Genomic DNA, 23650 nt, shown 5'->3' with positions numbered 1-23650 from the left:
CCCTTAATAACTTTAATGAACTAAAAGGGTAAAAACGAGAAAATGCCTAGTCTGGAGACTGAGGGATGAGTTGTAATTTAATGAAATGTGTAAGTGCAGATAAATTAGAGATGTCAAATCTTATTTGGGAGTACTCAAATAGTGTTTTGGAAATGTTCAAAGGTGTTTTGAGTGTGTTCAAATGTTGTTTTTGAAGGTGATCAAGGGTGTTCAAGGGTGTTTTGAAGGTGTTCAAAGGTGTCTTGAGGTTATTCAAAGGTGTTTTGAAGGTGTTCAAGGGTGTTTATGTGAGTATTCAAAGGTGTTTTTTGAAGGTGTACAAATGATTAAGAGAGTACTTATGAAGGTGTTCAAATGATGTGCAAGAGTACTTATGAAGGTGTTCTGGGAGTATTCAGAGATGATTTGGGGGTGTTCGAATGATGTTTTTGGAGTATTTCAGTGTTGTTTGGAAATGTATAAAGATATTTTTTGTGAGTATTCAAATGATTTATGAGAGTGTTTTTGAAGATGTTCAAAGTAAAAGTGCGTATTTTAACTTCGTAATATGTAAAATTGTGAGTAGTGAATTTAACGAAAGTGGATGTAAGCGATGTGGTGACTTTCTGATGCATGTGTCCCCTTATTAACTTTAATGAACTAAAAGGGTTAAAACGAGAAAAATTGGGGGGTTATGAGTGAAAATTGTGAGGTGTTGGTTGGAGTGTGAGGGTTCGGGAGGGTGGGGAGGAGGTTACTTCGTGGGGGGAGTGACCTGAGATGAAATAGTTAAAAAATGTCTAGACTTGTGTTGTATTTTGTAAAGAAATTGTGGATTGTTGTGGGTATTAACGAAAAAATGTGGAATTATTTGGGTTATCCTGGGTTAAGAGTGAAAATGTTTTCCCTATGTTGTAGGTACTATATCCCCTTATTAACTTTAATGGACTAAAGGGTCGTCATGATTCAGCCTGTGTGCGTGACGTCACTGACATAGGGGTAAGTCGACAAGATTTAGCTTGTATGTGTGACGTCACTGACCGCCGAGTAAACACGCTTTTTTTTTTTTTTAGTTCATTTAACTTAATGAGAGGAAGGTTTTAGTTCATTTTAAAATAATAAGGGGAAGATGTTTAGACCTGTAGTAAGCATGCTTACCCCCAGAGTGGGGAATCCAAAAAACTTGATCCAAGGAGATGGAGTCTTGGTATTATCGAGAAATTTTGGGGTGGGAGTGAAAGTGAGAGGGGTAATCCAAAAATTTGATCCAAGGAGATGGAGAATTTCGAAAACCCCATAGTGGGGATCCAAAAAACTTGATCCGAGGAGATGGAGTCATGGTATTGTCGAGAAAATTTGGGGTGAAAGGAGGGGTACCCAAAAAACTTGATCCAAGGAGATGGAGAATTTGATTTCGAGAAATTTTGGGATGGGGGGTGAAAGTGAGAGGGGGAACCTCAAAAATTTGATCCGAGGAGATGGAGTCATGGTATTGTCGAGAAAATTTGGGGTGAAAGGAGGGGTACCCAAAAATTTGATCCAAGGAATTGGAGAATTTCGAAAACCCCATAGGGGGGAATCCAAAAACTTGGTAATATTGAGAAATTTTTGGGATTGGGGGGTGGAAGGAGGGACAATCCAAAAAAAAACCTTGATCCAAGGAGATGGAGAATTTCGAAACCCCCATAGGGGGGAATCCAAAAACTTGGTAATATCGAGAAATTTTGGGATGGGGGTGAAAGTGAGAGGGGGAACCTTAAAAACTTGATCCGAGGAGATGGAGAGCACAAGAAAATGAAATTCAAAAAAAATTCGAAACCCCGTAGGGGGGAATCCAAAAACCTTGATCCAAGGAGATCATAAGAAAAAAAATTCGAGGCGCGGGGGCGATCCGGACGACGCTGCAGAAGGCGCAGCAGAAGGCGCGGGCGGGGCTCGCGAAGGGCGCGGGCGGGCGCGCGGGCGGGGCGGGGCGCGCGGGCGGGCGCGCGGCGCGAAGGGGGGGGGGGGGTGGGGGTCGTGGGTGGGGGTATTGGTTGGGGGGGGTCAAGGGTGAGGTAGTCTCGAGGGCGAGGTCATGGTCAAAACCGGAAGTAACACCTAGGTGTGAAAAGGTGACCCTCCAGCTGCTGGTCCTAGACCGGATACACCGCTCAGTGGAAGGCCTAGACCGGAAGGAGCCTCCCTGTAGAAGGCCCTAAACCGGATGGAGCCCCCCTGTAGAAAAGTTCACTACTCACGTGTGTGTACGTGTAGTGTGACTCCACGGCACGAGTGCGTACGTGTAGGGTGACTTCACGGCACGTGTGTGTACGTGTAGTGTGACTGCATGGGACGTGTGTGTACGTGTAGTGCGACTCCACGGCACTTGCCAATATGTGTACTGTGACTCCACGGCACGTGTACGTGTAGTGTGACTCTACGGCACGTGTGTGTACGTGTAGTGTGACTCACGGCACGTGTGTGTACGTGTAGTACGACTCCACGGCACGTGCCAGTATGTGTACTGTGACTGCACGGCACGTGTACGTGTAGTGTGACTCACGGCATGTGTGTGTACGTGTAGTGTGACTGCACGGCACGTGTGTGTACGTACAAGCAGTTTGAGTTCCTCCAGTCACTTCCTGATCAGCTGGGTTGAGGAGACTACGTTGGACTGCGTGTAGCCAGCGGCCCAGCGCCAACAGCCTGAGTGGTCACGGAGCAGACACGGAGGCTAATGTCCAGCACAGTGAGGGCAGTTACTGTCCCTCCCAGTAAGAGTTAGGGCAATTACTGTCCCTCCCAGTAAGAGTGAGAACAGTTACTGTCCATCACAGTAAGAGTGAGGACAGTTACTGTCCCTCCCAGTACGAGTGAGGACAGTTACTGTCCCTGCCAGTAAGAGTGAGGACAGTTACTGTCCCTCCCAGTAAGAGTAAGGACAGTTACTGTCCCTCCCAGTAAGAGTGAGAACAGTTACTGTCCCTGCCAGTAAGAGTGAGGACAGTTACTGTCCATCACAGTAAGAGTTAGGGCAGTTACTGTCCCTCCCAGTAAGAGTGAGAACAGTTACTGTCCCTGCCAGTAAGAGTGAGAACAGTTACTGTCCCTGCCAGTAAGAGTGAGGACAGTTACTGTCCATCACAGTAAGAGTTAGGGCAGTTACTGTCCCTCCCAGTAAGAGTGAGAACAGTTACTGTCCCTGCCAGTAAGAGTGAGAACAGTTACTGTCCCTGCCAGTAAGAGTGAGGACAGTTACTGTCCATCACAGTAAGAGTTAGGGCAGTTACTGTCCCTCCCAGTAAGAGTGAGAACAGTTACTGTCCCTGCCAGTAAGAGTGAGGACAGTTACTGTCCATCACAGTAAGAGTTAGGGCAGTTACTGTCCCTCCCAGTAAGAGTGAGAACAGTTACTGTCCCTGCCAGTAAGAGTGAGGACAGTTACTGTCCATCACAGTAAGAGTTAGGGCAGTTACTGTCCCTCCCAGTAGGAGCGAGGACAGTTACTGTCCCTCCCAGTAGGAGTGAGGACAGTTACTGTCCCTCCCAGTAAGAGTTAGGGCAGTTACTGTCCCTCCCAGTAGGAGCGAGGACAGTTACTGTCTCGCCCAGTAAGAGTGAGGACAGTTACTGTCTCGCCCAGTAGGAGCGAGGACAGTTACTGTCTCGCCCAGTAAGAGTGAGGACAGTTACTGTCTCGCCCAGTAGGAGTGAGGACAGTTACTGTCTCGCCCAGTAAGAGTGAGGACAGTTACTGTCTCGCCCAGTAGGAGTGAGGACAGTTACTGTCCCTCCCAGTAAGAGTGAGGACAGTTACTGTCTCGCCCAGTAGGAATGAGGACAGTTACTGTCCCTCCCAGTAAGAGTGAGGACAGTTACTGTCTCGCCCAGTAGGAATGAGGACAGTTACTGTCCCTCCCAGTAAGAGTGAGGACAGTTACTGTCTCGCCCAGTAGGAATGAGGACAGTTACTGTCCCTCCCAGTAAGAGTGAGGACAGTTACTGTCCCTCCCAGTAAGAGTGAGGACAGTTACTGTCTCGCCCAGTAGGAATGAGGACAGTTACTGTCCCTCCCAGTAAGAGTGAGGACAGTTACTGTCTCGCCCAGTAGGAGCGAGGACAGTTACTGTCTCGCCCAGTAGGAATGAGGACAGTTACTGTCCCTCCCAGTAAGAGTGAGGACAGTTACTGTCTCGCCCAGTAGGAGCGAGGACAGTTACTGTCCCTCCCAGTAAGAGTGAGGACAGCTACTGTCCCTCCCAGTAAGAGTGAGGACAGTTACTGTCCCTCCCAGTAAGAGTGAAGACAGTTACTGTCCCTCCCAGTAAGAGTGAGGACAGTTACTGTCCCTCCCAGTAAGAGTGAAGACAGTTACTGTACCTCCCAGTAAGAGTGAAGACAGTTACTGTCCCTCCCAGTAAGAGTGAAGACAGTTACTGTACCTCCCAGTAAGAGTGAAGACAGTTACTGTCCCTCCCAGTAAGAGTGAAGACAGTTACTGTCCCTCCCAGTAAGAGTGAAGACAGTTACTGTCCCTCCCAGTAAGAGTGAAGACAGTTACTGTACCTCCCAGTAAGAGTGAAGACAGTTACTGTCCCTCCCAGTAAGAGTGAAGACAGTTACTGTCCCTCCCAGTAAGAGTGAAGACAGTTACTGTCCCTCCCAGTAAGAGTGAAGACAGTTACTGTCCCTCCCAGTAAGAGTGAAGACAGTTACTGTCCCTCCCAGTAAGAGTGAAGACAGTTACTGTCCCTCCCAGTAAGAGTGAAGACAGTTACTGTCCCTCCCAGTAAGAGTGAAGACAGTTACTGTCCCTCCCAGTAAGAGTGAAGACAGTTACTGTCCCTCCCAGTAAGAGTGAGGACAGTTACTGTCCCTCCCAGTAAGAGTGAAGACAGTTACTGTCCCTCCCAGTAAGAGTGAAGACAGTTACTGTCCCTCCCAGTAAGAGTGAAGACAGTTACTGTCCCTCCCAGTAAGAGTGAGGACAGTTACTGTCCCTCCCAGTAAGAGTGAAGACAGTTACTGTCCCTCCCAGTAAGAGTGAGGACAGTTACTGTCCCTCCCAGTAAGAGTGAGGACAGTTACTGTCTCGCCCAGTAAGAGTGAGGACAGTTACTGTCCCTCCCAGTAAGAGTGAGGACAGTTACTGTCCCTCCCAGTAAGAGTGAGGACAGTTACTGTCCCTCCCAGTAAGAGTGAGGACAGTTACTGTCTCGCCCAGTAAGAGTGAGGACAGTTACTGTCCCTCCCAGTAAGAGTGAGGACAGTTACTGTCTCGCCCAGTAAGAGTGAGGACAGTTACTGTCTCGCCCAGTAAGAGTGAGGACAGTTACTGTCCCTCCCAGTAAGAGTGAGGACAGTTACTGTCCCTCCCAATAAGAGTGAGGACAGTTACTGTCCCTCCCAGTAAGAGTGAGGACAGTTACTGTCCCTGCCAGTAAGAGTGAGGACAGTTACTGTCCCTGCCAGTAAGAGTGAGGACAGTTACTGTCCCTGCCAGTAAGAGTGAGGACAGTTACTGTCCCTCCCAGTAAGAGTGAGGACAGTTACTGTCCCTCCCAGTAAGAGTGAGGACAGTTACTGTCCCTGCCAGTAAGAGTGAGGACAGCTACTGTCCCTCCCAGTAAGAGTGAAGACAGTTACTGTCCCTCCCAGTAAGAGTGAAGACAGTTACTGTCCCTCCCAGTAAGAGTGAGGACAGTTACTGTCCCTCCCAGTAAGAGTGAAGACAGTTACTGTCCCTCCCAGTAAGAGTGAAGACAGTTACTGTCCCTCCCAGTAAGAGTGAAGACAGTTACTGTCCCTCCCAGTAAGAGTGAAGACAGTTACTGTCCCTCCCAGTAAGAGTGAAGACAGTTACTGTCCCTCCCAGTAAGAGTGAAGACAGTTACTGTCCCTCCCAGTAAGAGTGAGGACAGTTACTGTCCCTCCCAGTAAGAGTGAAGACAGTTACTGTCCCTCCCAGTAAGAGTGAAGACAGTTACTGTCCCTCCCAGTAAGAGTGAAGACAGTTACTGTCCCTCCCAGTAAGAGTGAGGACAGTTACTGTCCCTCCCAGTAAGAGTGAAGACAGTTACTGTCCCTCCCAGTAAGAGTGAGGACAGTTACTGTCCCTCCCAGTAAGAGTGAGGACAGTTACTGTCTCGCCCAGTAAGAGTGAGGACAGTTACTGTCCCTCCCAGTAAGAGTGAGGACAGTTACTGTCCCTCCCAGTAAGAGTGAGGACAGTTACTGTCCCTCCCAGTAAGAGTGAGGACAGTTACTGTCCCTCCCAGTAAGAGTGAAGACAGTTACTGTCCCTCCCAGTAAGAGTGAAGACAGTTACTGTCCCTCCCAGTAAGAGTGAGGACAGTTACTGTCCCTCCCAGTAAGAGTGAGGACAGTTACTGTCTCGCCCAGTAAGAGTGAGGACAGTTACTGTCCCTCCCAGTAAGAGTGAGGACAGTTACTGTCCCTCCCAGTAAGAGTGAAGACAGTTACTGTCCCTCCCAGTAAGAGTGAAGACAGTTACTGTCCCTCCCAGTAAGAGTGAGGACAGTTACTGTCCCTCCCAGTAAGAGTGAGGACAGTTACTGTCCCTCCCAGTAAGAGTGAGGACAGTTACTGTCTCGCCCAGTAAGAGTGAGGACAGTTACTGTCCCTCCCAGTAAGAGTGAGGACAGTTACTGTCTCGCCCAGTAAGAGTGAGGACAGTTACTGTCTCGCCCAGTAAGAGTGAGGACAGTTACTGTCCCTCCCAGTAAGAGTGAGGACAGTTACTGTCCCTGCCAGTAAGAGTGAGGACAGTTACTGTCCCTCCCAGTAAGAGTGAGGACAGTTACTGTCCCTCCCAGTAAGAGTGAGGACAGTTACTGTCCCTCCCAGTAAGAGTGAGGACAGTTACTGTCCCTCCCAGTAAGAGTGAGGACAGTTACTGTCCCTCCCAGTAAGAGTGAGGACAGTTACTGTCCCTCCCACAACAACACACATAAGGTAGTATTGTTTTAAACATTCAGTGATAACCTAACTGGCCTCGACTACTGACTCATTTTAAAATATATTGTTCATGCCAGTTTGTTAGAGCAGTCATGAGGACAGTGAAGGATAGAAGTGTGCAGAGAGAAGTGGTCTTGTACAACCAGCTTTGACGTCACCCCTGGAAATATTTAACCTTGCCAGGTGTTCACAGTGAGGCGTCAGGAAGATGTCACCATGAACAGCCAGCTACACTACAAGCACTACGCCGCAGACACCATAACCTCACCTCACTATCAACTTATCATTGTTGCCAAGACAATGTTACTACAAGCACCATACAGAAGACACTCCTACCTTACTCAACTTTCATATATATATATATATATATATATATATATATATATATATATATATATATATATATATATATATATATATATATATATACAACAAGTCGGCCCTCTCCCACCAAGGCAGGGTAACCCATAAAGAACGAAAATCCCCCAAAACAAAATACTTTCGTCATCACTCAACACTTTCACCTCACTCATACATAATCACTGTCTTTGCAGAGGCGCTCAGATACCACATTTTAGAAGTCCCTCCAAACTGTCAATAACCCAAACCCCTCCTTTAAAGTGCAGGCATTGTACTTCTCCTTTCCAGTACTCAAATCCGGCTAACCGATTTCCCTAAATCCTTCACAAAATATTACCTTGCTCACACTCCAACAGCTCGTCAGGTCCCAAAAACCATTCGTCTCCATTCACTCCTATCTAACACGCTCACATACGCATGCTGGAAGTCCAAGCCCCTCGTCCACAAAACCTCCTTTACCCCCTCCCTCCAACCTTCTCGAGGACGACCCCTACCCCTCCTTCTTTCCCCTACAGATTTATACGTTCTCCAAGTCATTCTACTTTGATCCATTCTCTCTAAATGACCAACCACCTCAACAACCCTCTTCAGCCCTCTGACTAATATTTTTATTAACTCCACACCTACTCCTCATTTCCACACTCCGAATTTTCTACATACTATTTACACCACACATTGCCCTTAGACAGGACATCTCCACTGCCTCCAACCGCCTACTCGCTGCTGCATTCACAACCCAAGCTTCACACTCATACAAGAGTGTTGGTGCCTCTCTACTTTCATACATTCCCTTCTTTGTCTCAATAGATAACTTTTTTTTTGTCTCCACATATACCTCAATGCACCACTCACCTTTTTCCTTCATCAATTCTATGGTTAACATCATCCTTCACAAACCCATCCGCTGAAACATCAACTCACAAATATCTGAAAACATTCACTTCTTCCATACTCCTCCTCCCCAATTTGATATCCATTTTTTCTTTATCTAAATCATTTGATACCCTCATCACCTTACTCTTATCTATGTTCACTTTCAACTTTCTACCTTTGGACACCCTCCCAAATCTCGTCCACTAAACTTGCAACTTTTCTTTAGAATCTCCCATAAGCACAGTATCATCAGCAAAAATAACTGTCAACTCCCATTTTGCATTTGATTCCCCATAATTTAATCCCACCTTTCTCCTCAACACCCTAGCATTTACTGCTTTTACAACCCCATCTATAAATATATTAAACAACCATGGTGACATTACACATCCCTGTCTAAAACCTACTTTTACCGGGAAGTAAGTAATCTCCCTCTCTCTCTCTCTCCCTCTCTCTCTCTCATATATATATATATATATATATATATATATATATATATATATATATATATATATATATATATATATATAAAAGATATGGAGGTGCACAATGAACTACCGTCCACAGGATGGATATGGGTAATGGGATCAGTCCTATTATCGGCCTCATTGTTGGAGGCAACAATATCGACAAGCGTAGGAGGAGGATTTGATTACCAGTTTTGAGTTAAAAAGAGACAATTAGGAAGGAGAAGTTGCAGAGATTGGTGGATGAATTTGGTAGGGTGTGCAAAAGAAGAAAATTAAAGGTGAATACAGGAAAGAGTAAGGTTATGAGGATAACAAAAAGATTAGGTGATGAAAGATTGAATATCAGATTGGAGGGAGAGAGTATGGAGGAGGTGAACGTATTCAGATATTTGGGAGTGGACGTGTCAGCGGATGGGTCTATGAAAGATGAGGTGAATCATAGAATTGATGAGGGAAAAAGAGTGAGTGGTGCACTTAGGAGTCTGTGGAGACAAAGAACTTTGTCCTTGGAGGCAAAGAGGGGAATGTATGAGAGTATAGTTTTACCAACGCTCTTATATGGGTGTGAAGCGTGGGTGATGAATGTTGCAGCGAGGAGAAGGCTGGAGGCAGTGGAGATGTCATGTCTGAGGGCAATGTGTGGTGTGAATATAATGCAGAGAATTCGTAGTTTGGAAGTTAGGAGGAGGTGCGGGATTACCAAAACTGTTGTCCAGAGGGCTGAGGAAGGGTTGTTGAGGTGGTTCGGACATGTAGAGAGAATGGAGCGAAACAGAATGACTTCAAGAGTGTATCAGTCTGTAGTGGAAGGAAGGCGGGGTAGGGGTCGGCCTAGGAAGGGTTGGAGGGAGGGGGTAAAGGAGGTTTTGTGTGCGAGGGGCTTGGACTTCCAGCAGGCATGCGTGAGCGTGTTTGATAGGAGTGAATGGAGACAAATGGTTTTTAATACTTGACGTGCTGTTGGAGTGTGAGCAAAGTAACATTTATGAAGGGATTCAGGGAAACCGGCAGGCCGGACTTGAGTCCTGGAGATGGGAAGTACAGTGCCTGCACTCTGAAGGAGGGGTGTTAATGTTGCAGTTTAAAAACTGTAGTGTAAAGCACCCTTCTGGCAAGACAGTGATGGAGTGAATGATGGTGAAAGTTTTTCTTTTTCGGGCCACCCTGCCTTGGTGGGAATCGGCCGGTGTGATAATAAAAAAAAAAAATAATAAAATAATTAGGAAGGAGGGAAGGTGCCCTCTAATATGTGGCATTTTGTCGAGAACGGGTGTTGGAAATTTATGGTTGTCCAGGGTAGATGGTGTTAACCGCTGGCTGGACAAATACTGTAATCATATCACTCAACACTTTCACCTCACTCATACATAATCAATGTCTTTGCAGAGGCGCTCAGATACCACAACTGGGACCACTTCAACTGCAGAATTGACATGTGTGCCAGACTTGAGGTTCACTTAACTCGCGCTGTGGTGGAGGTATGAACTAGCACAGTGGACGGAGCTCTTACGGCTTTAAAGCAGAAATAGTTAAGAGGTAATGGTTTTTGTTTCAAAATAATAAAAAATGGTATAATGGAACTGGGTAGTGTGAGTTATCAGGGTTATGATACTGTTGATTCTGGAGATGCCAGTTGCATGAGGAATGAGGTAGGATTATTGATTAAGTTGGCAATACGGTGGCATTGGTAATAAAGAAAGCTTAGACATAATGAAGGGACAGGGATGAGCAGGGAGAAGAAACTGAATAGGTTTCTCAATATATATATATATATTTTTTTTTCATTCGCCGGTATTCTCCCGGCCCGGGTCTTTTCCAAGTAGTGGTGACCCGGCCTTGGCTCCCTATCTGGGGAGTGTCTCGAGACCTAAGTCTCCCATGGGAGGAGGTACAAGTACCCCCTCATCTTTGGGACCAACTGTCCCTAGGCCTAGCCACAGTCCCCGCCCTCACGGGGCTCCTAGGGAGAAGCTAGGCCTCTGGTCTGCCATCTGCCCCGCCCCAAAGGGGCAAGTGGGGATGGCAGTCTTATGAGCTGCAGATGGTAGCAAGCTCAGGCCTTTTAATGTATATTAGACACATTCGCAGCGCTAGAAACAAGACAGAATAGTTAAAAATAGTTGCATGTGCGGGTAACAATGACGTATTTGCAATAAATGAGACGCGGCTTAATTTGAAGAGTCGAGATGTGTTTACTGAAAGTTACATTCTGGGTTTTAAGTTATTCCACGATGATAGAAGTAACGGGAGGGAGGTGGGGTAGCACTATATGTCCGAGAATATTTTAACTGCAGCATAAAAACGTGTTTAAAGACTAAAGAAACACTCATAGTGTGTGTCTGGGTACAATTTTTAGAGGGTCATAAACAGTTAATTTTAGGCGAGAGACCGTCCCCCAAACTTGGACCTGTGAAATTGTTTAGGCTTCAAAGCAGGATAACGCAGAAATTCTAAAAGATTTTTAACATTAGTCAGATTGATTGGAAGTCCTTGACAGGGAATCTAGAATCAAACGACTTCCTAGAGGTAATTCAGGACTTTTTTTTTAACAGTTTGTGCCAGAACCAACAAGGGGATAGAACCTCCTTGATTTGGTTCTGGTAAACAAGGAAACCCTTGTTAGTAATCTGTAGATTGCAGAGGAACTTAGCACAAGTGACCACAAGTCGATTACATGTATCACATTATTTACAGATAATTCAGTAAGGATCCTAGATTTTCGATCCTGTATCTCTGTAGAGATACAGGATCGAACAGAAATGATCCGAAATGGATCAACAATAGGGTCAAACATCTTTTAGGAGAGAAGAAAGGAATTTATACACACATCAAAAAACGTGAGGGTCATCACATAAATCGGTATATCCACATTAAAAGCGATATTTAAAAAGGATAAGAAAAGCTAAACGAGACGTTGATATTAAAATTGCTAAGGATTCCTAAACTAATTCGAGAAGTTTTTATGAAATGTACAGAACAAAGGTGAGAGAAAATTTAGGTCCACTTTAAGGACATCTTACTGACAATGAGAAAGAAGTCTTCTCAATTTACAAGTTATTTCAATTCAGGCTTCACTTAAGAAGACACAAACGATATCCCAGTAATTAATTATTATATTGGTCTTGAAGAAAATATATTATGTAATATCATAGGCATTAGGGATATAGTAATTAAAACAGTCTCATGTTTCAAATGGTAAATTATCTTACTCCAAGGGTGATGAACTGATTACATCAACTGTCTGTTCGATTCGTCTACTTTCTCTTCCACCAGAGATGATGTGTTTATAACAGACTGATGAAGCCTGCAGTGCAGGTGAAACGTTTCGTCAATAAAGATTCCTAATGTTGGCCATGTGTCCTACTCTTCAACTTATCTGTATTACATGTTATTTAAAGCACGATCCTTTTCACATTTTGTATGGTAAGTTCTATGATATAAGTGCCAAAGTTATTTTATTTCCCGAGCTTTAGGACTTTGTATTTATCTACACTGAACTGCATCTGCTACCTTCCTAATTGCGCCATTAACTTGTCTAAGTCCTCCTCAAGGTCAGCGACATCTTTCTCTGAATCTATTATTCTGCCTATTTTCGTGTTGTCAGGGAATTTGCTTATATCACTTGTTATTACCTCGTCAAGGTTATTAATGTAATTTATGAACAAGAATGGTCCTAAAACTGATCCTTGTGGAACGCCACCCGGGACTAGTCCCCACTCTGATTTCCCCGGATTCTTGCTATTGGTCATCCACGCCTCGATCCATGAAAGGATATTTTCCCCAATACCATGAGCTGCCGTTTTCTTTAACACTTACTGAAATCCCAATGAATAACTGCCTCAAAAATACTTTACTGAAGAAAGTCTAAGAAAATTAGTCAGGCAGAAACGGCCCAACGTGAATCCATGTCGAGTAACATTGATTAAATTATGCTTCTTATCATGTAAGATATAACCGATTCTAATCAAAATTTTCCTACAACTGAGATCAGGCTTATTGGGCGGCAATTTGATGGTTATGACTCATTTCATGCTTAAAAATAGGAATTACATTAGCCATCTTCCACTTGTCATACACTACACCTGTTCGAAGAAATATATTAAAAAGGTTAGTTAATGGTGCACAAAGCTCCATCTTGCACTCTTTAAGAACCCTCGAAAAAAGCTCATCATTGTCTGGGAACTTCTTTTGTTTAAACTGGCCAACCTCATTAGCTTGTTCCAAGGATGATGGACTGATTATATCAACTACCTCTCCACTTCGTCTTCCATCACTGCTGATGTTTCTGTAATCGACTGATGAAACCTGTAGTGCAGGTGAAACCTGTAGTGCAGGTGAAACGTTTCGTCAAAAAAAAAAAAAAAAAAAAAAAAGATTCCTAGTGTTACCTATGTTTACCTATGTGTCTTACTCTTGGGAGTTACGGTCAGCGGAAATCTGCAACCAAGACAACAGTGCCTGAGCGTGCATAGTAACACTTACTGGAATTTATATCACGAAGCATAAGCAACAGCAGTCCAGTATAAGCAACAGCAGTCCAGTATAAGCAACAGCAGTCCAGTATAAGCAACAGCAGTGCTCTATACATCTGTTCAGTTCTGGTCTCCATACTAATGAATGGATATAATTCATTGGAGAACAGAGTAAGATGACAAATTTAATCCACTGTATAAGAAATTTTTCCTACGAAGCGTGACTGAGAACCCTTAACCTACATTCTCTTGTAAGAAGTAGAATGAGAGGAGACATGACTGAAGTGTACAAGTGAAAGATAGGTATAAATAAAGACGATATGAAGTACTGATGATGGTATCCCTCCTAGAAAAAAAAATCAAAATAATGGATCTAAATTGGATAAGTTTAGAAACTATATAGGAAAGTGCTGGTTTGGAACAAGAGTCATCGATGACTGGGACAATGTACCTAGATTAGACAAATACTTGAGTGAGGAGAACGGGGTTTGAGCGGGACTTGCCCAGCATGGGCCAATAGGGTTATTATGTGGCACCTAAGTCCCCCCGTCTTCTAATAACATGTTAATTTTTCCACTATAATCTACCTTGTCCATAAATACTATCACATTTGCTTTGTCTGTTTCGTAAGGTGAAGTCCAGGATCTTTCTTTAATTCATGGTATAACTTAACAAATTTTTGAGGATAATTGTGTTGTAGAGGTGTGAGCGAAGATTTGTTAAGTTATACCATGAATTAAGAAAAGATTCTAGACTTCACCTTACGAAACATACAAAGCAATTATGGACAAGGTAGATTATAGTGGAAAAATGAACATGTTATTAGAAGACGGGGGACATACGTGCCCCTTAAAGGAAAACCTTGGAGTAGCCTTGAGAATAGGTTGGGCAAATATCTCAGTGTTTGGATTCGAGAAGGACCTGTCTGGTACGAACAGGTGGGCATACTTCAGTTTTCCTCCATCCTTATGTTCCCACGTGCTTAATAAACTAGCCACTACCCTCCACAGGATGGATATGGAGTGCACAACAAACTAGCCAGTACCGCCCACACGATGGATATGGAGTGCACAATAAACTAGCCAGTACCGCCCACATGATGGATATGGAGTGCACAATAAACTAGCTACTAGTTTATTGTGCAGAGGGAAGTGAGTAAGGTGAAGGTAAGCGGTAAGGTTGCAAGTGTTGCAAGTGAGACGATGGAAGCCCCAGGTACAAAGTGCCGAGGCTGCCACCAGGCAGGTAGTGGTCACTTACCATGGGTTGTATTATTGAAGAAATCCAATATGAAGGTGATGGCGTTGCGGGCAGGGAGGATGCCAGTGTTGGCACCCTCCCCCCGCAGTGCCCGCCGCATCTTGACGGCGAGAGGGGTGCGGCGGACCACCCGCCCCTCCCCGCCTCGCTCACCCTTCCTCAGCTGCCAGGCAATCTTGACGGTTGCCTCACACACTCACTCACAATTTGCCCCCCCCTAACAATCCCTCACAGTTGACACTTCACAGTAAGAGGTGTTGGATGCGTACACTACAAGGGTATATCTCACTTCCCTATTGTCTCCAACTGCAGTCTTGTTCTTCCTGGCAATGTTCTTTCTGTCAGTCTTGTTCTTCCTGGCAATGTTCTTTCTGTCAGTCTTGTTCTTCTTGGCAATGTTGTTCTTTCTGGCAGTGTTGTTCTTCCTGACAGTGTTGTTCTTCCTGGCAAAATATATTATTCATATATCTTCCCGAAGGCCAGGAGATCGAGGTTACATATGCGGTTCAGGCTGTGTGGGTCACATATGTAAGTCACTAGCTGACCACCTGGCCGCCACTGTGGTAGTGGCGCTGGTAAGTCCATCAACTAGTGGCTGTCAGTGAGAGGTCCATTCACCAGTGGCTGTCAGTGGGAGGTCCATCCATCAGTGGCTGTCAGTGGGAGATCTATCCACCAGTGGCTGTCACTGGGAGGTCCCTCCGCTTACACTTTCCTACGGGGGTCCCTGCAATCGAGGCTTCCTAGGAAGGGGGCCCCTCTACTGGCACCTTTCTTAATTAAGAAAGGGCCTATCTGCCGGCAGCTTCTTCGGGGGCCTTATGCCAGCAGCTTCCTCTGGGGCCCTGTGCCAGAGTTTACCTCGGGGGCCCGGTACCAGTGACTTTTGAGACTTCTTCCTGCACCAGCTGCTGCTTCTCTTCCACCAGTAGCGACCAAGTGGGTCCAGCCGCCTCACAGCGCGATATCAATACTACACAAATTTGCTGTTTTTTCATTAACAACTGCAATTTATAAGTAAAATATTATTTATAAAATTCAGTCTAAGTTGTCATACTGCCGTGGCGAGTGTAATGTTTACGTGGTGGTGAGGATGACACGAAGCATCACGTTGAGACATACGCAAAAGCCTCAACTATTACGCAGTTCTGCCACTTTGTCTCTTGAACACGCACTAAATTTGATCACTGAAGTTAATTTCTACTCTAACACTTTTTTCTTTTCTGATTCCATCACTACTAAATGACAGAGAACTTGAGTTACCCACCACCACATGAACTAGATCTCAGATCACGAAATAAGCACGGGTTTTGAAGAGGAGACATGATCACGACATACCAAATATTCCGGACATACACACGGTAGACACGAACATATATTAACATGGGAGAGTCCAGAAGAAAACACAGATGGAAACTGCACACTTAAACCAGCCACTGAAATATTAAAGAATATCTCTTATCATGTAAACACTTGAGTGGAAGGAGTCGAGCCACAGTACATTAGAAAGCCATAGAATGACACAAAAGTAAACAAAAAAAAAAGCTAAATCACTTAATCATTGGAAAGTTAAGAGGACGACCCAGCAGATGGAGATCAACAAGGGGCTAAGAGGCGAGGATGAAGAACTGAGGTGGATCACAGTGAAGACTAAGGTAAGAGCTGCAGCAGAGGTGCACACCTGCTGTGTCAGTAACTCTTGAAGAACAATGTTGAACGATTAAGGTAATGTTTGGCCGCTTATGGGAAGTTTTACTGTGAACCAGAGTGTTCAAGAACACTCCGTAGTGTAGGTGAACTTTCTCTATGTAGCAGAGTGTCGCCTGCTTAGCGAAGGGGAGGAGGTTCTAAGATAGAGGAAGCCAGATAATAGAAGTGAGAAGGAGGGAGGAAAGATTGAGGAGGGAGGGAGGGTAGGTTGGAGGGAGGGAGGGAAGGAGGGAGGGAGGGAGGAGAGAGAGGAGGGACAGATCAAGAAGAGGAAAGGAGGGATGGATGGAGGTAGAGAAGGATAGGGAACGAGGTAACAAGTCAGAGGGAAGGAAGGTGAAGACAGAGGAGTAGAGGAGCCCCGATAAGCTCCGTGACCATCAGTGCCAAGCTTCACTCGCCACCCAGGCTCCGTGACCATCAGTGCCAAGCTTCACTCACCACCCAGGCTCCGTGACCATCAGTGCCAAGCTTCACTCACCACCCAGGCTCCGTGACTATCAGTGCCAAGCTTCACTCACCACCCAGGCTCCGTGACCATTAGTGCCAAGCTTCGCTCACCACCCAGGCTCCGTGACTATCAGTGCCAAGCTTCACTCACCACCCAGGCTCCGTGACTATCAGTGCCAAGCTTCACTCACCACCCAGGCTCCGTGACTATCAGTGCCAAGCTTCACTCACTACCCAGGCTCCGTGACTATCAGTGCCAAGCTTCACTCACCACCCAAGCTCCGTGACCATCAGTGCCAAGCTTCACTCACCACCCAGGCTCCGTGACTATCAGTGCCAAGCTTCACTCACCACCCAGGCTCCGTGACTATCAGTGCCAAGCTTCACTCACCACCCAGGCTCCGTGACTATCAGTGCCAAGCTTCACTCACCACCCAGGCTCCGTGACTATCAGTGCCAAGCTTCACTCACCACCCAGGCTCCGTGACTATCAGTGCCAAGCTTCACTCACCACCCAGGCTCCGTGACTATCAGTGCCAAGCTTCACTCACCACCCAGGCTCCGTGACCATCAGTGCCAAGCTTCACTCACCACCCAGGCTCCGTGACTATCAGTGCCAAGCTTCACTCACCACCCAGGCTCCGTGACTATCAGTGCCAAGCTTCACTCACCACCCAGGCTCCGTGACTATCAGTGCCAAGCTTCACTCACCACCCAGGCTCCGTGACTATCAGTGCCAAGCTTCACTCACCACCCAGGCTCCGTGACTATCAGTGCCAAGCTTCACTCACCACCCAGGCTCCGTGACTATCAGTGCCAAGCTTCACTCACCACCCAGGCTCCGTGACTATCAGTGCCAAGCTTCACTCACCACCCAGGCTCCGTGACCATCAGTGCCAAGCTTCACTCACCACCCAGGCCTCAGTATTCCCTCAGTGTACAGATATGTCTTCTGTCATCTGTTTGCCTTATGAGCGTGCGTGCACACGCACTAGCGCGTACACGTACATGTACGCACCCATGTGCACACAAGCACAAGCGCACACGTAGTTGAGCGGGTACACACAGACATACGCACGAGGACACACTGTCTAGAGAGAGCAGGAGAATCCTGTTATTTTCTTCCTAGTGTAAAGTACTTTAGTCTTCAGAGAAGACAACCTTGACACACTCCACAGTCTTCTACTGTCTCTAGTTTATAAATGTAGTTTGTTTTGCGCGCTCTCTCTCTCTCTCTCTCCCACCGCCTTTAAACTCATCCACTGCCTTTCACACTCTTCCACTGCCTGCCACCCTCTTCCACTGCCTTCCACCCTCTTCCACTACTTTCCACACTCTTCCACTGCTTATCACACTCTTCCACTGCCTTCCGCACTCTTCGACTGCCTTTCGCACTCTTCCACTGCCTTCCACACTCTTCCACTGCCTTCCGCAATCTTCCACAGCCTTCCGCACTCTTCCACTGCCTTTCGCACTCTTCCACAGCCTTCCACGCTCTTCCACTGCTTATCACACTCTTCGACTGCCCTCCGCACTTTTCCATTGCCTTCCACACCCTTTGACTGCCTTCCGCAATCTTCGACTGCCTTCTGCACTCTTCCACTGCCTTCTGCACTCTTCCACTGCCTTCTGCACTCTTCCACTGCCTTCTGCACTCTTCGACTGCCTTCCGCAATCTTCGACTGCCTTCCGCAATCTTCGACTGTCTTTCGCACTCTTCCACTGCCTTCTGCACTCTTCCACTGCCTTCCACACTCTTCCACTGCCTTCCCAGCCGGGTGTCAAAGAACTCTCTCCAGAGAGCACTACCTTCCCCTCAGTAATTATGTAGAAATTCTCAAATGTACTTCACTCAAGGTTACCTTCCTCTCACACAGCTGTTGCCACCGTGCATAACACGGTAATTTATTGTTTGAGCACACACACACATATACACACATATACGAACACACGCTATGCACGCTCACGAACACACACACTCATGCATTCACGAAGCAGCACGCACATGAGTTTAGATAAGTGTAGGTTGTTAGACTGTCACAGATGACCGCCCTAGAGCGTAGGGTGAGTTAAAAGGTCACACCGGACTAGGGAGCCACAAATTACATAAATGAATCTCTAACTGGGGGCAGGATGCCACAAGAGTGCCAAAATATGTCACCAAAAGTGCCATTTCTTTGGCCCCTAGTGTGGCACTAGAGAGCCAAAAATTACATACGCCCCTGAAAAGGATAGGTAGGAAACACATGCCATGAACGACGTCAGCGGCCAAACTGCAGCAGTCAGAGCGCCACGATATAGCTGAGTGTGCCGATTTGGTGTCAGGCACCAAAGCCGGGTCCATACATCCACACTTCCCACGTCGGGGCTCACACCTTCCAACAAGAAGTGTTAAACACAGAACACATACAGAAACACTGGTGAGGGAAGGACGGAGGGAGAGAGGGAGTGAGAGAGGGAGAGAGGAAGGGCTGGTCTCAGTGCAATAATTACTTGATCACTCTGAGTAATTGTGATCTGAAAGATGATCTGGTAAATAGAGAAGATGTAATAGCTCACCACACACTGTACTAGATCGCCGCACTGTACTAGATCACCACACACTGTACTAGATCGCCGCACACTGCACTAGATCACCAAACACTGTACTAGATCACCTCACACACTGTACTAGACCACCACACACTGTACTAGACCACCACACACTGTACTAGATCACCACACACTGTACTAGATCACCACACACTGTACTAGATCACCACACACTAACAGATCACCACACACTGTACTAGATCACCACACACTGTACTAATCACCACACACTGTACTAGACCACCACACACTGTACTAGATCACCACACACTGTACTAGATCACCACACACTGTACTAGATCACCACACACTGTAACAGATCACCACACACTGTACTAGATCACCACACACTGTACTAGATCACCACACACTGTACTAGACCACCACACACTGTACTAGATCACCACACACTGTACTAGATCACCACACACTGTACTAGATCACCACACACTGTACTAGATCACCACACACTGTAACAGATCACCACACACTGTACTAGATCGCCGCACACTGCACTAGATCACCAAACACTGTACTAGATCACCTCACACACTGTACTAGATCACCACACACTGTACTAGATCACCACACACTGTACTAGATCACCACACACTGTACTAGATCACCACACACTGTAACAGATCACCACACACTGTACTAGATCACCACACACTGTACTAGATCACCACACACTGTACTAGACCACCACACACTGTACTAGATCACCACACACTGTACTAGATCACCACACACTGTACTAGATCACCACACACTGTACTAGATCACCACACACTGTAACAGATCACCACACACTGTACTAGATCGCCGCACACTGCACTAGATCACCAAACACTGTACTAGATCACCTCACACACTGTACTAGATCACCACACACTGTACTAGATCACCACACACTGTACTAGATCACCACACACTGTACTAGACCACCACACACTGTACTAGATCACCACACACTGTAACAGATCACCACACACTGTACTAGATCACCACACACTGTACTAAACCACCACACACTGTAATAGATCACAACACACTGTACTAGATCACCACACACGGTACTAGATCACCACACACTGTACTAGACCACCACACACTGTACTAGATCACCACACACTGTACTAGATCACCACACACTGTACTAGATCACCACACACTGTACTAGATCACAACACACTGTATTAGACCACCACACACTGTACTAGATCACCACACACTGTACTAGATCACCACACACTGTACTAGATCACCTCACACACTGTACTAGATCACCACACACTGTACTAGATCACCACACACTGTACTAGATCACCACACACTGTACTAGATCACCACACACTGTAATAGATCACCACACACTGTACTAGATCACCACACACTGTACTAGATCACAACACACTGTACTAGACCACCACACACTGTACTAGATCACCACACACTGTACTAGATCACCACACACTGTACTAGATCACAACACACTGTACTAGACCACCACACACTGTACTAGATCACCACACACTGTACTAGATCACCACACACTGTACTAGATCACCACACACTGTACTAGATCACCACACACTGTACTAGATCACCACACACTGTACTAGATCACCACACACTGTACTAGATCACAACACACTGTACTAGACCACCACACACTGTACTAGATCACCACACACTGTACTAGACCACCACACACTGTACTAGACCACCACACACTGTACTAGATCACCAAACTGTACTAGACCACCAAACACTGGACTAGATAACCACACACTGTACTAGATCACCACACACTGTACTAGATCACCACACACTGTACTAGATCACCACACACTGGACTAGATAACCACACAATGTACTAGACCACCACACACTGTATTAGACCACCACACACTGTACTAGACCACCACACACTGTACTAGACCACCACACACTGTACTAGATCACCACACACTGTACTAGACCACCACACACTGTACTAGACCACCAAACACTGGACTAGATAACCACACACTGTACTAGATCACCACACACTGTACTAGATCACCACACACTGGACTAGACCACCGCACACTGTACTAGACCACCAAACACTGGACTAGATAACCACACACTGTACTAGATCACCACACACTGTACTAGACCACCAAACACTGGACTAGATAACCACACACTGTACTAGATCACCACACACTGTACTAGATCACCACACACTGGATTAGATAACCACACACTGTACTAGATCACCACACACTGTACTAGATCACCACACACTGTACTAGATCATCACACACTGTACTAGATCATCACACACTGTACTAGATCACCACACACTGTACTAGATCACCACACACTGGATTAGATAACCACACACTGTACTAGATCACCACACACTGTACTAGATCACCACACACTGTACTAGATCATCACACACTGTACTAGATCATCACACACTGTACTAGATCACCACACACTGTACTAGATCACCACACACTGTACTAGACCACCACACACTGTACTAGATCACCACACACTGTACTAGACCACCACACACTGTACTAGACCACCACACACTGTACTAGACCACCACACACTGTACTAGATCACCACACACTGTACTAGACCACCACACACTGTACTAGACCACCACACACTGTACTAGATCACCACACACTGTACTAGATCACCACACACTGTACTAGACCACCACACACTGTACTAGACCACCACACACTGTACTAGACCACCACACACTGTACTAGATCACCACACACTGTACTAGATCACCACACACTGTACTAGACCACCACACACTGTACTAGACCACCACACACTGTACTAGACCACCACACACTGTACTAGACCACCACACACTGTACTAGACCACCACACACTGTACTAGACCACCACACACTGTACTAGACCACCACACACTGTACTAGATCACCACACACTGTACTAGACCACCACACAATGTACTAGACCACCACACACTGTACTAGACCACCACACACTGTACTAGACCACCACACACTGTACTAGACCACCACACACTGTACTAGACCACCACACACTGTACTAGACCACCACACACTGTACTAGACCAACACACACTGTACTAGATCACCACACACTGTACTAGACCACCACACACTGTACTAGACCACCACACACTGTACTAGACCACCACACACTGTACTAGACCACCACACACTGTACTAGACCACCACACACTGTACTAGACCACCACACACTGTACTAAGGTACCTAAGCACAACACTGAAGAACGGTACACTACACATCAGAGCATATGGAGACAATTATTAACAGGTGGCAGTGAGTACACAGGTGGCAGTGAGTACACAGGTGGCAGTGAGTACACAGGTGGCAGTGAGTACACAGGTGGCAGTGAGTACACAGGTGGCAGCACGTGAGTACACAGGTGGGAGTGAGTACACAGGTGGCAGTGAGTACACAGGTGGCAGCACGTGAGTACACAGGTGGGAGTGAGTACACAGGTGGCAGTGAGTACACAGGTGGCAGCACGTGAGTACACAGGTGGGAGTGAGTACACAGGTGGCAGTAGGTGAGTACACAGATGGCAGTAGGTCAGTACTCAGGTAGCAGTGAGTACACAGGTGGCAGTAGGTGAGTACATAGGTGGCAGTACGTGAATACTCAGGTGGCAGTGAGTGCACAGGTGGCAGTAGGTGAGTACACAGGTGAGAGTAGGTGAATACTCAGGTAGCAGTGAGTACACAGGTGGCAGTAGGTGAGTACATAGGTGGCAGTAGGTGAGTACACAGGTGGCAGTAGGTGAGTACATAGGTGGCAGTAGGTGAATACTCAGGTGGAAGTGAGTACACAGGTGGCAGTAGGTGAGTACACAGGTGGCAGTAGGTGAGTACACAGGTGGCAGTAGGTGAGTACATAGGTGGCAGTAGGTGAATACTCAGGTAGCAGTGAGTACACACGAGGCAGTAGGTGAGTATATAGGTGGCAGTAGGTGAATACTCAGGTGGAAGTGAGTCTACAGGTTTCAGTAGGTGAGTACACAGGTGGCAGTAGGTGAATACTCAGCTGGCAGTGAGTACACAGGTGGCAGTAGGTGAGCAAACATGTGGGAGTACACAGGTGGCAGTAGGTGAGTACACATGTGGCAGTAGGTGAGTACATAGGTGGCAGTAGGTGAATACTCAGGTAGCAGTGAGTACACAGGTGGCAGTAGGTGAGTACACAGGTAGCAGTAGGTGAGTACATAGGTAGCAGTAGGTGAATACTCAGGTGGCAGTGAGTACACAGGTGGCAGTAGGTGAGCACACAGGTGACAGTAGGCGAATACTTAGGTGGCAGTGAGCACACAGGTGGCAGTAGGTGAGTACACAAATGGCAATAAGTGAATACTCAGGTGGCAGTGAGTACACAGGTGGCACTAGGTGAGTAAACAGGTGGCATTAGGTGAGTACACAGGTGGCAGTGAGTACACAGGTGGCAGTAGGTGAA

General features: G+C 46.4%; 1 protein-coding gene across 7 annotated transcripts in view; it reads right to left on the bottom strand.

Annotated features, from left to right (window-relative positions):
- The window catches only part of Btk (tyrosine-protein kinase Btk29A), a 728553-nt gene that overhangs the window by 681710 nt on the left and 23193 nt on the right, over nucleotides 1-23650 (bottom strand). For 3 of the 7 annotated variants that reach the window (XM_070084312.1, XM_070084316.1, XM_070084313.1), the window contains exon 2: nucleotides 14375-15378. The exons of 3 other annotated variants lie outside the window; for them this stretch is intronic. In XM_070084312.1, the coding sequence (XP_069940413.1) occupies nucleotides 14375-14474 (100 nt within the window). In that variant the 5' untranslated portion in view covers nucleotides 14475-15378. Of the gene's footprint in view, nucleotides 1-14374; nucleotides 15820-23650 lie in introns of those variants that run through there. One more of the 7 variants, XM_070084314.1, reaches the window with a different exon arrangement.

The sequence above is a fragment of the Cherax quadricarinatus genome, chromosome 12 (genome assembly GCF_038502225.1).
Source record: "Cherax quadricarinatus isolate ZL_2023a chromosome 12, ASM3850222v1, whole genome shotgun sequence".
Taxonomy (NCBI): domain Eukaryota; kingdom Metazoa; phylum Arthropoda; class Malacostraca; order Decapoda; family Parastacidae; genus Cherax; species Cherax quadricarinatus.
Note: the sequence above shows the minus strand (reverse complement) of the source record. Positions and strands in the feature narration are given on the sequence as shown.